This window comes from Phyllostomus hastatus, unplaced genomic scaffold (assembly GCF_019186645.2).
Source record: "Phyllostomus hastatus isolate PE091 unplaced genomic scaffold, TTU_PhHast_1.1 phas_contig_1162, whole genome shotgun sequence".
Classification (NCBI taxonomy): Eukaryota; Metazoa; Chordata; class Mammalia; order Chiroptera; family Phyllostomidae; genus Phyllostomus; species Phyllostomus hastatus.
This window is the reverse complement of record NW_025333537.1, coordinates 2,362,499-2,384,535: the sequence shown is the minus strand read 5'-3', so window position 1 is coordinate 2,384,535 and position 22,037 is coordinate 2,362,499. Positions and strand designations below refer to the sequence as shown.

General features: G+C 51.9%; 1 protein-coding gene and 1 long non-coding RNA gene across 4 annotated transcripts in view; one reads left to right on the top strand and one right to left on the bottom strand.

The window, feature by feature from the left end:
- ACACB (acetyl-CoA carboxylase beta) overlaps positions 1–22,037 on the bottom strand; it is a 94,856-nt gene that overhangs the window by 62,561 nt on the left and 10,258 nt on the right. Inside the window, exons 2-3 of one of the 3 annotated variants that reach the window (XM_045844277.1) lie at positions 18,379–19,019; positions 480–612 (exon numbers count right to left, since the gene is read on the bottom strand). In XM_045844277.1, coding sequence (XP_045700233.1) covers positions 480–612; positions 18,379–19,010 — 765 coding nt within the window. In that variant the 5' untranslated portion in view covers positions 19,011–19,019. Of the gene's footprint in view, positions 1–479; positions 613–7,641; positions 7,661–10,293; positions 10,564–18,378; positions 19,020–22,037 lie in introns of those variants that run through there. The other 2 variants (XM_045844278.1, XM_045844279.1) reach the window with 2 other exon arrangements.
- On the top strand, positions 10,694–12,628 carry LOC123822325. Its single transcript, XR_006786297.1, has 3 exons — positions 10,694–10,902; positions 11,002–11,145; positions 12,119–12,628. It is a non-coding gene; the product is annotated as an uncharacterized LOC123822325 (long non-coding RNA).

The window sequence follows — 22,037 nt, the reverse complement described above, 5'->3', positions numbered from 1 at the left end:
GTGATCCGTAAGCTGCCACGGCAGACAGGCCCCAGAGCTCCCGGCTCAGGTTCAATGTTCTCTCTCCCCTTTTTAAAATGGCAAATTCTACCTGTTTCCTTTCATTACTGTCATCCCAATATGTGGGCACCCTCCTCTCCTCTAAGGGGCTGTGAGCCTGGGGAGGGCCGGGGGCCGGGTTTTGTGCTTCCCTCCCCATAACCTGGGATGCAGCCCCTTGCACGAAGGCACTGCAGGGTGCTTCTCGAAGCCCACTGATCTTACCCAGAGGCCTCAGTCTCTTCCTCTGTGAAGTGGGGCCGTGCGTCTGCCGCTCAGGCTGTCGTGACTATGCAAAGCTCACGAAGTCCAGCACATAGCAAGTGCTCACCAGGGGCCGGCCCCCGCCCTCTCTCTGCAGCGTGAGCACCCAGTCCGACGCTGGTTCTCCCACCCCGCCCTACCGGGCCTCACCCACGGCTCCGGGACCCCATCCGTACCTTCTCGATGACCCGATCCCCCCCAAAGCGTGTGACGAACTCGGCCGGGGAAGCTACGGTGAAGTCTCTGTGCAGGTCCACCTTCTTGTGTTCACGGCCCCTCCTCACCAGGTGGAGCCCAGACATGCTGGGCCTGCGGAGGGAACAGGACAGGCGAGCGTGAGCCGGGAAGCCTGGGATGCCGGGGGGTGGGGCGGGGGGGGCATCAGGGGCCCAGCGCCCATGAAATTAACTGCCACACAGAGCGGCTGAGGCGCATCAGACCCCTGGTGCATTGCCCCTCTCCACAACCTTGAAGCATCACGTCACAAGGAGGCTCAAGAAGAGGCCACCACACGAATAAAGCAGGTGCGAGCCCCTGACCCGCCCCAAGCTGTGCGTTCAGCTTTTTCATCTTAAATTAACATTTGCTTTATGTGCCCATAACTTAGGAGCTCAATACTAAGACACCTATGGCAGGGATGGAAAATTTATGATTGGGGCGGGGGGGGGGGCGTGGAGGGCGGGGAGTCACATATTCTAATACTTTAAAAGTGTTAAATAGTAGTAATAACATTCATGCACTTTTCTGGAAGTGTGTATCAACATTTCCAAAATGAAAACAAACAAAAAATCATAATAGAGAAAACAGAGGCTCCCTGCCCCGCCCCCTCCAGAAGCCAGCATGCCTCCAGCGTTCCGAACAAAGTGTGCGCGCTGCCTCGTGAGTCGTCCACCGGAGACACCCTCGGCCTCGGCGGCCTCCCTATCCGCTCCCCCTCTCCCAGCCTCGCAGGAGGGCCACGCTGCGGTTCCGTGGGGTCACTATTTGGTGTTTTATTAGTCTGGGGTCGTTCTTCACAGGTGAGGGTTGGAAAGTCACCAGATTTCCCTTTCTGGGTTGTTTTTTTTTTCTGGAGTTCATGATTTCTTTTTCATTGACTTGTTTTTCCTTACACACTTGTTAACTCATCCCACAGCCTCCCGTATGTGTGAGATCGCTGGCCCTCTCCACCGCTTACCCACCGGTGACAGCTGTCCTGAAGGCCCCTACTCCACTCCCTTTCCCCTGGGCAGGCTGTCCTCGAGACACCGCCCCTCCGCAACCGTCATTCTGGGGCCTCCCTTTGCCGACATCCTCACGGTCCCTTTGCCTTTCCTTGGGATTTTTTTTTCCCCATCACCATTTCTCCCCACATACCACCTTTGATTCCTCATGTGAGGACCACATGGCTCCCTCTTTCTTGGGGGACTCCCTTGTTTTGCTGGGGCACCTCCTCTAGTAGTTTCATCGGGGTAAAGGGAGGGTACGGTGGCACGGCACATGACAATGGTGCCCTCGACAGGCCTGTCCTGCTCCTCGTTGCCCGGGGCTCCCTGGTCATTGCCATCCTAGAGATTCCCTTTGATTCCATGTTGGGTCTCTGGTTCCTGTCTCCCATGGCGTGGCTGGTCTCTGATTTTATTTCATTTCAGTAAAGGCATCCTTTAGCAGCTTTCTAAGAAAAGGAGCTCGGGGCGGTGGGGTACATGTTTTACAGCCATGCATGTTCTAGAACTGTCTTCTGCCTTCACATGTGACCCTATTGTTTGGCCATACGCAGAATTCTAGGAGGGAAGACCTTCTCCTTCCGTGTTTTGGAAGCCCTGTGCCATTGTGGCGCCCAAGGGTGCTAGAACCAGAGCCGTTCTGACCCTTGATACTTTGGGGGCGACCTGCTTTTCCATATCCAGAAGCTGACAGGAACTTCTCTGTCCTCCGTATTCACAATGTCACAGGGACCCGCTCGGCCGTGTGTCCGTTCCCATCCGTGAGGCCAGGGATCTGTTAGGCCCCTTCAATGGGCAGACTCGCAGCCAGAATTTTGTCTCCAGATATTTCCCTGGTGACGTCCAGCCTCCCTTTTCTCTACTCTTTCCAGAAGTCCTATTCCTTAAACATTAAAATTCCTGGACCGGCCCACCGGTTTATGTATTTTTCCCTCTCCTATCTTCTCTATTTCCTTTCTGGGCAATTCCTTCGGCCTTCTAGCCAATCAGAGGAGCTTTTCATTTCTGCCATCATGCTTTCAACATGGAAGAGCCTGTTCTCGGGCTGCAAATGTTCCTTCTCGTGCATCCTCTCCCACGCGGATGGAGTGTTAATGACGGCACTTTCACGTTCTCTTCTCCCAGCAGGATTTCTGTCTCTTCCAAGTTTCCCGTGTCCCTGTGTTTGCCTGGGGCCCGTCTTAGAAACTGGACCCAATGTTTGGTATGCCCTGGTCACTTCTTCATGACCAGGAGCAGGATGAAAGGGCTGCTGAGAAGTGGACCCTGAGCTCGACGCAGGGTGATCTGGTGGGGCGGCGTTTGGGGAACTCCCAAATGTCTTTAGAGTCATCCTCCCGAGCTGGTCCAGGTCCCCCAGGAGAAGTCTCCGGGTCTTCTGCACGGAGGAAAAGCTGGCCGGGAGCCTGGGTGGGGAAGAAGGGGGAACTACTGGGCCAGGCGTGGGGGACAGGGCAGGTTTCAGGGTCCAGCAATTACCAAGACCCTTATCCTCCTGCTGGGGGCAGATGCCCCACACCCTCCAGTGTGCCAGTCAGTCCCCAGTCCCAAGACCTCCTGCCCTCTTCCATTGGCATGGACGTGGGCAGGCCCCGGCCACAGGGAGCACGGGGAGGAATCTGGGAGTCTTGCACCCAATCCTTCTCCTCCTCCCTTCACCCCCAGCGGCAGAGGCACTGCTGCTGCCAGTCCCTGCGCCTTTGGGGGTGCAGAGCCAGTGGGTTCTCCGCTTGCCTCCCTGCTGCCCTATGACTCAGCCCTCCTGGTTCTGCTAAGCCAATCACCGCTTATTCACCTGCTTCCCAGCTTCCAAAATGTTGCTCATCTCCCCTCCTGTGCTCCCAGGTTGGATGGCTTTCTATCTCTGTCTGGTGTTCGTTTGTTTGTTTGTTTGTTTGTTTTAATCCCTTTGCTGTCACTTGGTGAGATTTTGACAGGAGCATTTGGTCCACTTTCTTAATCCCGCCACGGGGTGTGAACTGGGAGCCGCCATCTGGCAGGAATTAGGTTAGAGGTTAACCACGCAGAGGCGTGTCCAGAGATGGTGATCGCCAGGCATCTTGGGAGGCTGGGGTGAGTGGGTTCACGGGCCAAAAGTTTGGGTGGAAAACTGATCATACGGAACACCGCCAGCACGCCACAATCTATTGCCTGAGCCAGGAACGGCAAGGCTGGAGGCAAATAAGCAGCTGGGGGAAAGAAATTCCATTTTACAGAAGAGGAAACTGAGGCCCAGCTGGGCGAAGGGGTCACCCGGCAAGTCTCCAGGCCTGGGGCTCTTTCCATCACACCAGGAAATGTGGGGTTTGGGCATTTTCTGCTACGTCAAGTCTCTGCACCCAGTACAGTTTCCCACGAGAAAACCCTCCCACACACCTGCAATGTGCCTGCACGCCCCCGCTCCCCCTGCCCGATCCCCAGTGTGAACCACCAAAGGCCCTGCTCTGCTCTGCCTGTCGGAGATAAAGAAACAGACTTCTTGGCCAGGGGAACAAAAAGGGAAACGAGCCCTGGCGAGGTACCTCAGCTGATTAGATCATCATTCCCACACTCCCAGGTTGCAGGTTCGATTCCCCATCAGGGCACATACAAGAATCGACCAATGAATGCATACATAAGTGGAACAATGAATCAATGTTACGCTCTCTCTCAAATCAATCAATAATTATTTTTTAAAAAGAGAAATGAATGACAGACACCCATCACGTCTGCATGCCACTCCAGAATATGCACTTCCAATGAACACCTTCTGTGTGTGTTCTGCTGGGCTTACGCGCGGTGCCCGAGTGAATGGACAGATGCCGTCTGGCCCCTGAGACAGAGCGTCTCCCTGCTTCCCATTGCCTGCAAGGAACCTTTCTTCCAGAACCTCGAAGGGCTGCCTGCTGCGATACCACAGGACTTAGAAGAGTCCTTTGGAAAACCAGTGTCATCTTGCAAATGTGAACTGTGCTTCTACCATCGCTACATTTCATTAACCAGGGAGTTGTTCAGTGTGTTTTTAAAAATCGTTCTTCCTTTACAAAAACAGGCAGATTTGGCCCAGGGGCCATACTTTCCGGACCCCTGATCTAGGGAAGTAGACCCCGAAATGTTAACAGCCGTTATCTCACTCAGGTGGCTAAATGAGGGGTAGTTTCTGTTTTCTTCTCTTTGCCTGTGTTTGTTAAATTTTCTACAATGATGTATCATTTTCAATAAGAGAGAAGCTGTTAATTTTGTAAAAGGGATGCTAAAAGTCACAGTAAAGCACTCTGTTTCCTAATCTTTTTTTTTAAGATTTTATTTATTTTTAGAGAGGGAAGGGAGGGAGAAAGAGAGAGAGAGAAACATCAATGTGCGGTTGCTGGGGGTCATGGCCTGCAACCCAGGCATGCACCTTGACTGGGAATCGAACTTGCGACACTTTGGTTCACAGCCCGCGCTCAATCCACTGAGCTACGCCAGCCAGGCGTTTCCTAATCTTTAAAATGAAGATAGCAGCGCTGGCCGGGTAACTCAGTTGGTTAGAGCATCATCTGGACACACCAAGGTTGTGGGTTTGGTCCCCAGTCAGGGCACATACAAGAGTCAACCAATGAATGCATGAGCAAGTGGAACAAATTGAAACTCTCTCTTCCTTCTCACTCTCAAAAAAAATAATATATTTTTAAACGAGGATAATAACATGAACCTCATTGGCTTGGGAGGATTAACTAATAAGTGGAGAGTAAAAGACAGCCCCTGGTCCACAGTATACCCTGTATGACTACATCCGTGCAGTGACACAACAACCAAGTGACGGCTCGGTCAAGAGGACCAGAAGCTGCCGGTCTCCCAGCCTCACCGGGAAAGGCACCAGGCCACCCCTCAGCCCAGGCCGCTCTCCACCCGTCCACAGCCCTCCCCCCCAGCTGGCTGGACCCTTTGGCCTCGGAAAGCCTGAGCTATCCCACGCCCATACACGCAAACATTGAAACTCTAGCAATTTGACCGAAAGGACAACAGAGGAAACCAAGACCACTAGAAAAACCATCCTGTGGCTTGATTTCATCACCGGTGACGGAGCCCTCCCCTCAGGTGGCTCCCAAGCCCGTCACTCAGCAAGGGCGGCGGGTGAACCCACACTTGCTGCTGGGGAGGCTTGTTGAAGGCCCCATCTCTAGGCTGGTGGCTATTTTTATTTGTTTTTGACGAAGTTGGAGGCCAACCAACACCGGCTCTGGAGGACCGACCTTCGGCTGGCATTTGGCAAGGGTGGAAGGTGAGAGAGTCCACAGTGACTTTTGGAAACGGCTTCAGGTGTGACCGACTATGCCACGGAGCTGTCAGCCAGACACCAGACACAGTCAGCTGCCGAGGCACAAGACCGGGGAGAACGACGCTGGGAGCGGGGGCCAACCTTGTGCAGTGTCACCACGGGGCGAGCATGGGGGCTTCTCACTGGATCCCCACTGCCCGGTACAGAGGAGGCCATCGTCTCCTGCTCATGACGAGGAAACTGAGGCTCAGAGAGGCCCGCTGACCTCACGCGGCACAGCCGGCAGGAAGAGCTGGGCTTCCTCCGATAGGACTCTGTCTGGCCCTGGCCGGGTGGCTCGGCGGGTTGGAGCGCTGCCCTGTACACCAAAAGGTTGCGGGTTTGATTCCCAGCCGGGGGGTACTGGGAGGCAACCTATCAATGGTTCTCTCTCACATTGAGGTTTCTCTTCCCCCACCCTTCCTTTCTCTAAAATCAATAACCATATCCTTGAGTGAGGATTTTTTTTTTTAAAGAAAGCACTTGTATTTGAGAGGTACTATGTGTCATGCACAGTTCTCCACTGCGGGGGACAATTTCGCTCTCCAGCAACATACGGCAATGTCTACAAACATGTCTGGCTGTCACAACCTGGGGGCCGCTCCTGGCATCCAGTGGGGAGAGCCCACAGATGTTGTCTAGAGTCTTGCAAAGCACAGCACAGCCCCCACCAGGAAGAACTACAGGCCCCAACATTCAATAGTCCGCCACCGAGAAACCGCGGTAGTCCACAGCCCTCCTCCCAGGCTGTGAGTCTGGGATCTACCGTTTCTGACTTGTATAATCCTAAGAAAACTGCCTCAATACTCTGTGTCTCAGTTCCCTCCTTGGGTGAAACTAACAATATGAGTAGTACCTGCCTCATGGAGCATGCGTCCAGGGTTCAGCCCCGGGCATGGCCTGCAGTAGGGAGCTGAAGCGGAGGCATCTCTCTGCAGGGGGGCCGTTACAAGACCCCCAGTAGGGAGCCATCCAGCCAGGGCCCTGGCATCAACCAGCTCTGAAGTCCCTTGCCTCCCTCTTCTTCTGTACAAGAGACAGGGGGTGAGCCAAGAGAAATGAAAGCCTTACCACCACACAAGAAAAGACGCTGCACAGCCCAGCGCAGGCCGACCACTCTGAACCTCCCCTTCGGGCTCCCAGAGAAATGCACCCATGGACACGTCTCTCAGGCCGCCTGTTCCCTCAGGGCCTCCTGGGGTCGCCACTTTGCCCAGGCCAGGGGTCAGCCTACTAAGCCCCAAGGGCTAACTCCAGCCTGCCATCTGCTTTTGCAGCTCCCACAAGTGAATAATGGTTTTTACATTCTCCCCCCTTTTTTAATATTTCTAATGTTTGCAGAAGAACTATATTTTGTGACACATAAAAATTACATGAAGTTCAAATCTCATTATCCATAAATAAAGTGTGACTGGAAATGCCGTCAGCCCATTCAATTGCACGTTACCTACGGCTGCTGGTGCCGTGACCAGCGGAACTGGGCCGTTGTGACACAAACCACAGAGCCACAAAGATGAAAATACTCACTCCCTGGTCCTTTATGAGAGCAACGCCAACTGTGAGTTCGGCAGCAGTTTTCAGCCTTGACTGTATACCCCATCGTATGAGAAGCTTTAAAAACAATACTGATGACCAGCCCCACCTGCACTCATCAAACAGCATGCCGGGGGGTGTCGGTGGGGGAGCACCCAGGCATCTATATTTTTTAAAACTCCCCACAGGGAATTCTAAAGCCCGGCCAGGGTGAGAACCACGGAGAGAGCCAGAGCCAGCATTTTCGTCCCAGGCTGCTGGCCTCGCTTCTGAGCGGAATTCCCGCAGCAGTAACGGACCGCGGGGCATCGTGGGACTCACCAAAGACCCAACTCTTCTGCCTTCCCTTCCCCAACTCCATTCACCCCATTCAACTCAAGCCTCTTCCAAGAAGCCCTTCTCCAACGCTCTGATGCACGTGCATTTCTCCGGTCTCCGAGCCCTGGCCCCGTCTGCACGCCGAGGGAGGGAGGCTGGTCAGCACTGGGGACCTTGCCTTCCCATGAGCTCTGGCTCCTTCGTAGAAGGTCCAGCCTTCAGGACAGGATCCCAAAGGCCTCTTGACTCGCCAGGCCTCTTACACAACAGCACTGCCGTGACTGCTATCAGTTGTGCAAATGTTTGTGCTGACTGGGGACGGCGCTCAAGGCCGGCACTTTCTGTGTGCTGGGCACTGGGCACAGTGCTCCACACCGGACGGTCCCTAAAACCCGGGAAAGGCCTTCTGGAATCAGCACCATCAACAGACAAGGAAACTGAGGTTCCCAGGGTCGATGGCAGTTGCTCCGCACCACACAGCTCGGTGGCAGAGCGGGGCTGTCCAACTCCATCTTTTCAGCAACTGTTAAGCTAAGACCATGCAGGGACCCAATAAAGCATCTTCGTATTATTATAAATACAGTGTCTACGTGGCCTGAATTTGCAGGGACAATTCCAATTTCTTACAAGTTTATTGTTTTGGATTAAAGTGGTTTATGAAAGGTAGTTTTTTGGATTAAAGTCTATAATTTAACATGACTCAACACTCCTATGTTAAACTTTTGAAGTAAATAGCAGTAGAGAGAAGGAAAAAAAATGTATCCCCTGCAGGCCCCTTTGGGTGTGTTTGCCAGAGGTGTTAATTCAGGGCCCCAAGTGTGGAAGAAATGTGACCTCCGTGCTGTGCTTGACAAAAGACTCGGTGCCTGAGAAAGCCCCGAACCCCTCCCCCTGCACTTCTGCAGCCGCTTAGCTCACACACCCCCTGCACACCCCCAGGAGGGACCCCTGAAGACTCCCATAGGCTCCTCTTCAGAATGACCGAACAACTACAAGGTCAGCCTCCCTCCCGGCGGGCTGACCGCATGTCTGGGACACGTCTCTTGCCTTTTCTGAATGCCCCGTCAGAGGAGCTAAACGACTGCCGAGTTCCTCCCGGCCCCAGGAGTCCTCGCTGCCTGACACGCTCACGAGCCGCAAAAACTAGTTTTTGACAAGTTCTTTAATCTTCTGACTAGTCCAACATTAGGGAGGACTCTTGTTTTTGAAGTTGTACTCTTAAAACAGCAGAAACTGGCTGTCTGTAGAGAGCCCTTCGGGAAAGAGACAGAGCATGAATCTGGATTATGTTCTCCCCCGCACTGAGAACCTCAGTTTCTTCATCTAGGAAATGGGGATGACGGCACCTGCTTTAGCGCCCCCTGATGGTGGTGGAAAGACAGCACAAGAGCACACCTACAAAGCATTCAGCCTGGCATATGGAAAGCACGCAACAAAGGGTAGAAGTTGTTACTTGACTGCTTGTAGGCCTTGATTTGAATTGCTGAGAAAACAGTGTCCAGCTGGATGAAGTTCCTAGAAGGCAGAGGTCGTGTTTCTCAAGCATTTTAAAGGAATATCATGAACCCAGTACAAAGCATGGTGTAGAGCGAAGGTTGACAAATGATTTCTGTAAAGCACCAGGTAGTAAATGCTCTCAGTTTTACGGCCCAGTCTCTGCACCGCTATTCACTTAACTCTGCCCTTGCAGTGGGAAGCAGCCATAGACAATACATAAACGAGGAGCATGGCTGTGTTCCAATAAAACTTTATTTGTGGACACCAAAAGATAAATTGCATGTCATTTTTACATATCCTCAAATAGTATTCTTCTTTTGATTTTTTCTAACCATCTGAAAGTTAACAACCATGCTTTACTGGCAAACCAAACACAATGAGGCTGAGGGCCACAGTCAGCTGAGCCAGTGGTAGGACACTTCATATCACGTCAAAAAGCAAGTTCAAGTGCAGCAGGTTCGGTATGCTTCGAGTTCATACATTAAAACACACCTTCATGGGGAAAAGGGTTGTATGGATGGATACACAGCAACTGTTAATAAACATCACGGGGGAGCGGGGTATGGGTGATTTTTGTTCCTCCTTTCTGCTTATTTGCAATTGTCTGAATTTTCAACAAATGCAGCACCACTTTGGTAACTTTTGAAAATGCATTAAAATGAAGAGGGAGGGAAAACAAGAAATCTAGCAGGCAGGGCTGAGAAGCACTCAGTGCACGGACATGCCTACACTAACCTGCTCAGGAAATCACCTTAAACGGGATGACTACACAGGTGCGAGTAGATTTGCCCCCGCGCTTCACAATCACTAGGTTTCAAAGAGGTTTGCCGCGACCGACCATCATCTTTATCAAGACTAAGGGGAGGGAACCCGGGTCCGTGCCAACTGGTCAACCTTGGGGCACCTGTGTGCTCCCGAGCGCCCTCCTCCAATCGACATCCCTGCCAAATCCGTCCTCCCCTCCAAGGCCGAGTCTAGCTAGTGTTTTTGCAAGGCGGGCTCCATCTTCCCAGCCTCCAAACAGAGGCCTGCAAGTCTTTGGGTGCGGGCGGGGTGGAGGGGGTGGTGCTAAGGGCAGGACTTCGCAGTAGGGAAGTGGGAACTGCGCCGCATAAGTTTGTAAAAGTTAGCAGTCATTAAAATCGCAGGCTTACTTACTTTACTTCGCGATCAGGGAAACAGACCTTGCACTTGGCAGGACTCATGTTGATCGCCCCGCCGGCCAGTCCCACCGGGTTCCTGCTGGGATGCAGAGCATGCGTCTCTTAAAGCCGACCCGGGTCCCGGAGCCCAGAGGGGCAACCAGGTCGCGACCAGCAGGTGGAGGCCCAGTTCAAGGGTGCCTCTCGGGCCCAGTTGTGCAGCAGCCGGCAGGCACCCGACTCGGCGCAGCTCTTCCTCCATCCCGAAATGCCTCCCGCGCCCAAGTGTCCCGGGCGGACGCGCCCGCCCAGGCCCCGCCTTGCCCCGCCCCCAAACGGATCCCGCCTCCTGCCCCCGGGACTGATGGTCCGGCCCCCGGACCCTGCAATCTTGGAGCTGCAGCTGACCTTGGGCGCTGGGCGACAGTTGCTTGCAAAAAAAAGACGCCTTGGCTGCTTGCCCCCCAAGCTCCCCGGGCTACAATAGAGGAGTTCTAAGACGGCCTCCCCCTAAGACGGACAGCTGCAAAACCGTCGCAATTAATGGGCTTGAATACAACCCACGACAGGGAAGTGGGGGAAAATGTGGGCTCTCTGAAGCGAGTCAGCTGCACCACAGTGCCCGGTAAAAGCCCCGATAGTCAAGTCAACTTTCGGCTTCCAAGTTCCTGTTTTTTTGCTCTGTTTTGGTTTTTTTGCTTATTCTTTCACCTCTCCTTCCAAGGGCATGTCTGCTCCAGGATTCCGCCTCCCCCACAGCGGGCTTTCCAGCACATACTTTGAACCACCAGGTCCCCCTTCCAGAGTGAGGGCCTCCTAGACTGGGAAGACCCCCTGGCAACCTGTGACCTAAATAAGCTGCTTTCTGGTAAGATGACCATTTCCTGAGTACTTTTGGGGGACTCTGTCTCATTGGACCCTCGCAGAAAGCCTGTTGTTTTTATTCCCACAATGCAGCGGTGTATGTTGCCCAAGGTGACAGCTAGCAGGTGACTTGAACTGCAGGCAGAGCGAATGAATGAATGCTTCTCCAAGTAGTTAAAAGAGATAAACAGGATTCAAAACACTGACCAGAAACTACTGCAATAATAATAAATGCAGCCTATGTTCATAGCAAACAAAAAGCAAAATAATAATAATAATAATAATAATAATAATAATGTGAATGTTTGCAAGTGATTGCCTTCAAAAAGCATGGCCAGGGCCACACCTCCAGGGGGCGCTACGTGGAGTGTGCCCAGAAAAGAAATAGGGACCTCCCCCTGGCGTTGCATTAGCAGCCCTCCCTGAGGGCACTGGTAAGTTGTGTTTTAATCATATATTTAAAATGTTTCAACAACAGGTTAAAAAATAAAGCAGGTGAACAAAATTCTCAGTTCTTCAGAGTTTCTAGAATGTTCTTCATGGCCTCGCCTTCAGTCCTTCCAAACAAGAAACTGACATTAGGCTGATTTTTTTTATTTTTTTAAGTTTCAAACCAAAACCAAAAAGCATTTTGTCCCCCAATGACCCAGACGTCCATGTAACCACCTCAAAATAGAGAAAGCAATTAAAATCAGGAAATGAAGGTATTGCAAAACACCCTCCCCTCCCCAGAGTCCGTTAGGATCGCGCAGGAGGGAGCTCTCACCGGTTTCCTTGCCTCGCTCTAGGTTTTTACTCTCTCTCGACAAACCCCCAACACCTGTTGAATGCTGAGTGGCTGTTGTCTCTTTTCTGCTCATACACCCCAACACGCCCAGCTTTACCCAGAGGGTCTCAAGAAAGGAATTCCATTCGGGTGGCTGGGCTGTGCGGGTCACCCGAGTGATAACGACTTGCGTTTTTCTCTGCCCTGTGAGCGAACCGAAGACGGCGGGAAAGAACAACGCCCACCCCTATGCCCAGCACCACCGTCCTTCGCACACCATCAACACTCGTGATTCTCAGCGACACAGTTCAGACCTGGCTGTACTTGTGAACTCACGCTGTGAGCCCTTCTCCTGACAGCGATCAGAGGCTGCATTGAACTTGTTGGCGTTGCAGAGGGCAAACCCAGGTCAGCAGCAGCATGCACGCGCGCGCGCACACACACACACACACACACACAGTGAACAAGGAAACCCACGAGCAAGTGACTAGCGGCAGGGCGGAAAGACACGAGCGATGACGGACCTCAGGCCCGCCCCTGTGCGCTGTGTGACCTCGAGCAAACCCCTTCTCTCCACTTCCTCTCCTGTCAAATCACTGACACACGATGTGCTTTTGTTAGAAAAGAATCCCTTTCGATATATGATGGGGGAACTATTGTGGCTACGTATAGAGCAGAAGTAAAAGATTTTCCTAAAACAGGATGCTGATGTTTAAGGGGAAGGAGAAAAATAGGAAGGTTTAGTCACTCCGTCTCTTTTGTTTTTAGATTGTATTTATTTATTTTTAGGCAGAGTGGAAGGGAGGGAGAAAGAGAGGGAGAGAAATATCAGTGTGTGGTTGCCTCTCACACGCCCCCAACTGGGGACCTGGCCTGCAACCAGGCATGTGCCCTGACTGGGAATTGAACTGGCGACCCTTTGGTTCGCAGGCCAGCACTCAATCCACTGAGCCACACCAGCCAGGGCCCCTGTATTTTCCTGTATTAGTTTAATAGCCACCCTCTCCCGGACCTCTGTAGCCATTCCACTAACAGAACAACAAAAAGGCAGGGATCCCTTTTATGCCTGGCTTCCAGAGAATATCTTAGGAGCTAAAGAGATTTGAAAATGGGGATTCTGTCAGCCCCCTCCTAAATTAATAAGCGAATACATAAAGATATTATAGAAAGATCCATCGCACTATATTCAGAGACAAATACAGATACGTAGAGAGAGTTTAGGGTTCTGTGAGCCACTCACCACGTGCAGCTGATGAGAAAAGGGGTGGATGGTGTTGACAAGCAGGAGGGGCCTGGGGAGGTGCCCACCGCAAAGCCACCCGGGATGCTATTTGCGACAGGGAGGGCGCAGCAAGGTCCCAGGGGTCCGTGTGCTGTCCGGTGTGCCTTCAGTCCCTGGCAGGGCTCCCTCCTTCCCGTCCAGACCCCACAGGCCCTCACTCGCCTTCTCAGGATCCGAGGTGTGTGTTGCTGCACCTCTCGAACTCAACACTCCCACGGGGAAGTGAGCGTTTTGGGAAACAGCAGAGAAAAGGCCCGGCCCCCGTGTGCTGGTTTATATTTTACCCTGTATCAGGGACACTCCTCCCACCTTTTCAATCCCCCCTCCTCCTCCGTGGACAGAGGTTGCCATACCTTAAACGCGTGCATCTGTTGCAGCGTGGGAACAGCCATGAGTACCGGCGAGAGCTTTGGAAGATGCCCATTCAACAGACGGTAACTGAGGCAGCCTGGGGCCATCCACTCCGGGCACTTCCTCCCACGTGAGCTCAACAGACTCCCAGAGGAGAGCCAGTAGTAGCCTGCGTCAGCAGGGAAGGGCACTGGGGCTCGGAGGGGTCAGGGGACTACTCTGGGATCCAAACCCAGGCCTGTCTGGCAACGGGGCCTGGGCCCTTACTATGACACCATGCTGTGCATGCAGTGACAATGACTGCACGGTGGGCACTGCTTTAAGTGCTGTGCTCATAGCAACCCAACTAAGCCTGACACTGGCCCTGGGAGGCAGTGCTCCTGTGGCCTCACTTTAGAGGACGCTGAGGCACAGAAAGGCGACGGCTCAGCCCCAGGTCCCATGGCGGCGGAGGGGAGGAGTCGGCAGGCCAGTCCGCAGTCAGTGGGCCCCCAGCCCTCCACCCCTCTCTCCAGCTGTGAAGGGAAGCCTTCTGGGCTCACGGCCTCTCAGTCCTCACCCTGTCCTCTCCGAGGGCAGGGGCCGGGCCTCACCGTCTACGCGTCCACAGTGCCAGCCACAGTGCCTGGCAGCCACCCAGTCGGGCTGCAATAAACGCTCCCAAGCCAATGAATGGAGGGGACGAACCTTAGCTTCTCTGCTTGACCATTTCATGCCTTAGTCTGTCCTTCAACTTGCCTAGAACCAGACTCTCTGCGGTAATTGGCGAAGGAGAAAATGGTTATAAACTAAGCTTTTTCCAATTTTCCAGCTGCTCTCTTTTCCCCATCTCCCAGCCCCCACCTACCCTTTCCCACACAAAAACACAAAAGCAGCCCTGGCTGGTGGCCCAGTTGTTTGGAGCATTGTCCTGTGCACCAGAGAGCTGAGGGTTCAATCCCCAGTTCGGACACGTACCTAGGCTGCAGGTTGGATCCCTGGTCGGGGCACACACACAGGAGGCAACCGATGGATGTCTCCCTCTCACATCAATGTTTCTCTCTCTCTCTCTCTCTCTCTCCCCACCCCCGCCCCTCTAAAATCCACAAACATATCCTTGGGTGAGGGTTTAAAAAAAGAAAAGCAAGGACTGTTAGAGCCATGGAGGACCTTGGAGTATCCAGTCTGGCCCAGAGAGGGTGGGTGACATCCCCAAGATCACACAGCTCAAGGGTGGTTGCAGGACAAACTGCCCCACCCCCTGATTCTTCCACTCGTGGAAAGGGTGGTGGTGTCTCTGCTGGAGCGCAGTCAGGTGGCCACACCGATCCTGGGAGCTTCCCGCCCACTTTCTAGGCTGCACCTGCTGAGGGTCTGGGCTCAAACAGTGCTCTGGGCCCGTGGGAAGCTTGCTGGGAGACCTTGGACAGACTCTGAACCTCTCTGGCCTCGGCCTCGTTGCTAGGAAGTGAGATGCCTGGTTCACTCCCCCACCCACAATATACTTTCTAATGTTTCATTATTGAACGTTGTTAAAACTCGTTACAATATTTACAGCAGAAAGTTAGAGAACACAGAAGAAAAGTTAAATTACTGATAATTATACCACATAAAGACAATAATTATTAACTACTTGGAGACACGCCTTCCTGTGTCTCTAGCCACATGCACACATTTATTAAACACAAGCATTTATTTTTTTGTTCACTAGGTGCTAGGAATGGTCTAACCACGCTACATACATGTATCCACGATCCTTTTCCCAAAACTGCCAGGGCCCCATGGGCTTTGGAATTGGGAAAATTTTTTTTAGGAAGGTAAAAATTTATGTTACACACTTTCACGCTAATAGTTCAGCAGCAGAAGACATGAGCATTCATACAAAAGGTGATAAAGACTATAAATAACTTCACAACTATTCCAGGCGGGTTTGCTGTTAAGTGAGTTCACCGCCAACTCATGAACTTGAATTTTGTAACTTTAAGTTTCAGGACTGAGTTGCACAATCCCAAATCCATCCCGTCCCACTCGGCCCACTCGCGCACCCCACACGGCAGCACTGTTAGGGCAACAAGCTAGGAAGAGGCGGCTTTGAACCTGGTATCTCACCCCAGGCCCACTGTGTACTAACCACACCGCCGCTTGTTCAATCAAAGGGGAAAACCTGTAACCTTCATGTCAGAGCATGTGAGCATCTGTTTTGCCACGTGATGTCACGTTCTCATCGTCTCTATTTCCAAGGGCTGCATGGGACTTCCAACCTTCGGGGACTGTTTCCAAGTGCAAGGAAAGGCCAAGTCCCAACCCCTGGCCTGAGATGCACCCAAAAGGGAAGAGACGGGAGGGGAGGAGAGCCCCGAACAAACAGCATGAAGTCATTGGATCTGTAATATTTTTAGCCGGCCCTTGTCAGCTGGGAAAATGGAAGGGAAGGGGGAGACTGTGTAGCCATATAAAAAGCAGAAGAAAAATTCAAAATTGAGTTTAACCTCAGAACCAGACTATGAAGTCACAAGATTTACGCAAAAAGAATTCTCTGAGAACAAAAATTCTACTTCTGCTAAAGAGCAACAACCAAATGTCTCTTCATTCATTCGTTCATTCATTCACCCATCTATTCCCAGACTCATTCACCAAGTGTTCCGCGTGCCCCAGAAATAAAATACTCTGTCTCTGACAAGCATGCCTTGCTCGCTTCATTCATGCATTTGGCAAATATTTACCCAGAGTCCACCCTGAGCCTGCACTAGGCTAGGGAGTGGGAGAAAGCGGACACCCCATAAATACGGCCCTGTTTTCATGGAGTGTGCAGGAGACAGGTAAAAACTAAGTAAACAAATGAGGAAATTAAAGGCAATCTCAAGGAGTGATTCGGTGCCGTGAAAACAACACATCTGGGTGATGGGTCAAGAAACTGGGGGGGTGGGGGGGGCATGAGTGGAACACTCTGACGGTAGGAAGGGGACAGGAAGGGCCCTCGGAGGCAAGGACTTTGATAGGCAAAAGCTAGAGGTGGAGTTAGGACCGGCTGCAGAATTTAGGGGGCCCAGGGCAAAACGTAGAGCCCGTTGTTCAAAAGTTATTGAAAATCTAAAGACAGTGACAGCAGAGCACTCAGCCATGTGCTCAAGGTGCTGTGTGACCGCCCAGGTCACCGCCGCGGAGCCGGCCCTGGTGGGAGGTCGAGAGCGTGAAGAGGAAGAGCCAGTGCAGAGGACACAGCAGGTGCAAAGGCCCAGCGCTGCGAGGGTGTGTATTCTGGGATGTGGAGGGCAGAGAAGGGCCCCGTTGCAGGCTGCTTCAAAAAGCACTTCCTCTGCTCCCGAACATTAAACACGTGTATTTCCATCCCGGGCCTTGCCGGTCTCACGGTGGGCAGCCTGGGAGGGAGAGACCCAGGGGGGCCACAAGGTGGCCTTCAAGCAGCTCCCGAGGACGAGCGGCTCCCGAGGACACTGTGGGAGGCAGGGAAGACGCACAGATACACGTCCCTTCTTTGCTGTGGTTTCCACACAAGCGCAGAGGAGCCCTGGAATGAACCCTCCAGGCCTCTGCTTTCTGTCTAAGAAAGAGGGAAGGAGTTGGAGCCGGGCAGGATGGGCTGCCCTGCTCTCTGCTTCCACTTCGGAGAAACGAAGCCCCAAGGGTCAAGAGAGGTGCCTCAGGGCAACCACTCCTGATCAGCTTATCAGGAAAAAAGGCATCATAGTCATAAAGAGAACTTCCCGGAATTAACAGGAACTCTCCGGCCTCTGTTTCCTTGATGCTCCACCTGGTGGCAGGCGGCACGCCAGACTGTCCCACCCAGGAACTCCATGACCCACATCTGAACTGGCTGGAGCATTTCACCCGGAGGTCCCCCGGGGAAAAGGTGTTCCTACCTCAGAGAACAGCCCAGCAGCGGCCCTCTGCAAAGCAACACTCTGGAGGGGGTTTTTTTGGAGCGGGAAGGGGGTCCCCCTGACCATCCCTTCAGAGAGCTGGCCCAAGGCCCTGCCAGGGGTGTGAGAGAAGGGTGAACGGGGGACCGAAAACCAAGCTGCAGAGGTCCCCAAAGACTCAAAAATACCAAAGCCGAAACTCTACAGCCGGATGATAGAACATTCGGCCTCATTCTGAGGCACTACTTCCAACCAGCTGCAACACAGCTTTTGACATCATTTTTTCATTCAGCCGACCCCTGGGGGTCAGTGGCACCAGGGGTCAACTCCCTGAAAATACCTCCATGTGGGATTCTCACTCATTAGAAACAAGGAGTAAGCCCGGGCTGGTGTGGCTCCATGGGCTGGGTATCGGTCTGCAAACCAAATGGTTGCTGGTTCGATTCCCCATCAGGGCTCATGGCTGGGTTGTGGGCCAGGACCCCAGTAGGGGGCTTATGAGAGGCAGCCGATTGATATTTCTCTCACACATCAATGTTTCTTTTCCTCTCTTTCTCTCTCCCTCCCTCCCCCGTCTCTAAAAATAAATAAATACAAATCTTTTAAAAATGAAAGAAACAAGGAATGAATGTCTCTTTAGGATACAGAGAAACTGTCTTGCCGTTCAGGCTCCCATCATCCCTTGTGGCTCCTGCCAGCCTTAGCTCATTGGGCTTAAATTATAACTAAGCGCAGAGCACGGTCATCCATGCACGGTCATCTTCCCCAGCATGGCTGACGTTGGCTAGCAAGCCAGCTTCCTGTGCACGCAGCAGATGTTTCATAAACGGTTCTGAAAGGCGGGAGGGAAGGAAGAGAGAAGGGTACTGTCTCCTGCTCTTCACATAGCTACCCTGGAAGTGTTGGCATCAGCGGATGGCGTGACCCAGAGGGAAGGGCGCAGACCCTTCGCTAACTCAGGGACAAAGGGCACATTACCTCATCGTGGGGACGGGGGACTCCGAGCGGCCTGCAGTCCGGGCAGCCTCCAGGGACAGGGCCCCCAGGCTGGCGCGGCTGCCCCTGCGGGAAGACTCCCGGAAGGAGCTCATGCCGGGGTCCTCGTCCGAGGAGTTGTCATCGAAGGAGCCCAGGATGAATTTGGTCATCAGCTGCCGCTTGATGTGCGCCTGTTTCTGGTCTTCTCTGGACAGGGCTCTGCCTCGGGCCTGGGGCCTGCTTGGTGAGGACACGCCGTTGGTGTCTGGGGCCTCCGGGCCCCCAGCGTCCGTCCCACTGGCTGGGGAGGCATCCCGGGAGGGAAGGGGGCTTTTCTGAGGACTCCGATACGGCGGCGGCCGGGAGGTTCTCCGCAGACGGGCATCTTTGGGACCTTTCGGGGAGGCCGGCTCGGCCTGGTCAGGAGTCTTTGGCACAGAGCTGCTGTCTCCGTTTTCCTGCAGCTCCTCCGAGCTGTCAGACGCTGGAAGGGGCTCCTGGTTCAGGAGGACGTTTGCCCCCGAGTGGTTCTTGGTGGCGGGCGTGGAGTCGGTCATTTTCCCCCAGATTTTTAACCAGGACAAGGTCAGGTAGGAGACAATCAGACAAGACAGGAAGAAAAGCAGGGTCATTCAGAAAACCTGTGAGGAGAAAAGGAGAGATGCTTGAGGGTCTGTGTGATCGAGTTACATTTCTCTGAAGGGACCTAGTGCAGAGGGAGGCAGCCGGGGCCTCGTATCCGGCCGAGAGACCTGGCTGCGGCTCACCTCGTGCCGTGGTCGTGGGCGTGTTCCTGAACCCCTATAAATCTGGGTCTCTCACCTCGAATTTAGATACATTGACCCATGCTCACTATCAGTTAGAAACATGCATGTGAGAGAGAACCAAATAAACAAGATCATGTATGTTAGAGGACTCCTACAGCATCGTAACGTCCAAGAAGTCCAAACAATCTAAACGTCCATTAACTGATGAATGGATAAACGAAAAGTGGTACATCCACACCATGGAATATTATTGAGCCATAAAAAAGAATGGGACGCTGATACATCATACTACAACATGCCTGAGTCTTAAAAACACGCTAAGTAAAAGAGGCCAGTCACAAAAGACCTCATATTGTATGATTCCATGTAGCTCACATGCCCAGAAAGGGCAACTCCACAGAGACAGAAGGTGAGTGGTTGCCTGAGGCTAGTGGGACAGGGGAGGTGACTAAAGGGTACGAGGCGTCTGTCTGGAGCGATGACAATGTTCTAAAATTGATGGCAGTGAGAATACACTAAACACCATTCACTTTACATGAGAGGTGAATCACATGGTATGTGAATTATAGTTCAATGCAGCTGTTATCAAAAAAAGACTTCACTGTATTCTAATTTGAAGACATAAGGGGACTGTCACGTCTGTGGTCACCTTCATCACCATTGTTATCATCACAATCAGCGTGACGGAAGGAGGAAAGACACCCGTCCTGTCTTCCTCCCAGCGCTAGTGCACCTGCCGTGGAGGGTGCCAGCGGACACGGCCGGGCAGAGCACATTCTGTTCCAGGGCCCAGAACAGCGCCGGACCGAGAGTGGGAGCTCACCCACGGGCAGAAATTCACTTGGTTGAATGAATGTAGATGTTCTGATTTCTAACCCATGTCTCTTCCCACCACACAGACTCTGTCCCCTTGATGAGTAGATAGTTGTTATTTTTATTGGAAGGAAATGCTGGTTTTTCAATTCTTTAAAAAAATATTATTTATTTATTTATTTTTAGACAGAAGGGAAGGGGTAGGAGAAAGAGAGGGAGAGAAACATCAGTGTGTGGTTGTCTCTTGCATACCCCCTACCAGGGACCTGGCTCACAACCCAGGCATGTGCCCTGACTGGGAATCGAACTGGGGAATCAAACTGGGAATCAAATTGCAGGATGGCACTCAATCCACTGAGCCACACCAGCCAGGGCTGAAAGAAATATTGTTAAAAAGCTAACAAACCAAAACATAACCTGAACAAGTTGAAATTTCTGGGCCACGGTTTTACTAGTTATAGGATAAAAGTGTTAAAAAAGGATCACAAATCTTAAGCTTAACAATTTAGTATTTAAAAGATGTTTTTTCTTTAGTTTCAACACAATGTTCTTAAGGGAAGCCGAGAAGTTCTCCAGATTTCCCAGAACCACCCGGACCATGTGCTGCCCTCACATTTTGGGCAACAGAACTTGCCAAAACGTGTTGTTAAAGGCACTGGGTTGGCCAAAAAGTTCATTTGCTGTTTTTTTTTGTAAGACGCTCTAGCACTGCAAAGTGGTCTTCAACTTCAATCAAACCATTTTGCTAGATTGTATTGTGACAGCTGTCATATCTGCTTGCAGTTAAAAACAACTTATAAGCTCTGGCTGGTGTGGTTCAGTGGGTTGAGCACCAGCCTATGAACCAAAAGGTCTCTGGTTTGATTCCGAGTCAGGGCACATGCCTGGGTTATGGGCCAGGTCCCCAGCAGGGGGCATGTGAGAGGCAACCACACATTGATGTTTCTCTCCCTCTCTTTCTCCCTCCCTGCCCCTCTCTAAAAATAAAATATTTAAAAAAAAACATAAAAATTGATGAAGCTTTGCATAGCCATTTTAATATTGAAGATGGTAAAAAAAATACACAACATTTTTGGCATATTATGCTTTCTCATTTCAAGAAAGGTAAAAACAGAACTGAAATGCAAAAAGAAAGATTTGTGCAGTGTATGGAGAAGGTGCTGTGATGGATCGAACGTGCCAAAAGTGGTGCGAAGGTTTGTGCTGGAGATTTCCCACTGGACGCTGCTCTGCAGTCAGGTAGACCATTGAAGTGGACAGCGATCAAATCGAAACATTGAGAACAATCAACATTGTACCACGCAGAAGAGAACCAGCCGACGACATACTAAAAATATCCAAATCAATAAAACTATTGGTGAAAAGGAAAAGTGTGTCTTTTATTTTAAGGAAAAAAGGAAACGAACTCTTTGGCCAACCCAATACTTTCTAGGTGATACACAGGGTCAGAACGTTTTTGTTTGTTTGTTTGTTTGTTTGTTTGTTTGTTTGTTTGTTTTGAGGTCATCAAGTTGTATTTAAAAGAAAGGTCAGATGAGGGTGGTCCAACACCAACCAATGTAACCAACCACAGTAACAGAACAAAGGGGGAAAAGCACGTGATCATCTCAATTGGCCCAGAAAACAAGTTGACAAAACCCAGCACCCTTGCATGGCTGAACACCCAGAAAACTAGGAACGGAAGGGAATTCGACGTGCTAAGGCACAGTCATGAAAAGCTAACATATACTCAAAGGTGAAAGACTGAACACTTCCCCCCTAAGCCCAGGAATGAGACGAGGGTGCCCAGGGTCACCATGGCTAGTCAATGTTGCACTGAGAGAGCGCTCTAGCCCGAGAAACGGGACAAGAAAAAGAAATGAAGCCATCCAAACTGGCAAAGGAGATGTAAAACCATCTTTATTCTCAACTGGCACGATCCTATACATAGGAAATCCTGAAGAACCAACAGTGCCAAAAAACTAAGAGGAATAAACAGACGGAGCAAAGCTGTAGGATGCCAGAGCCCGGCGGGAACTGGCTGCGGAGTGGCGGAAGTGCGGGCTGGGTTGTGGGCAGAGGGCGTGAGAGGGGCGTGGC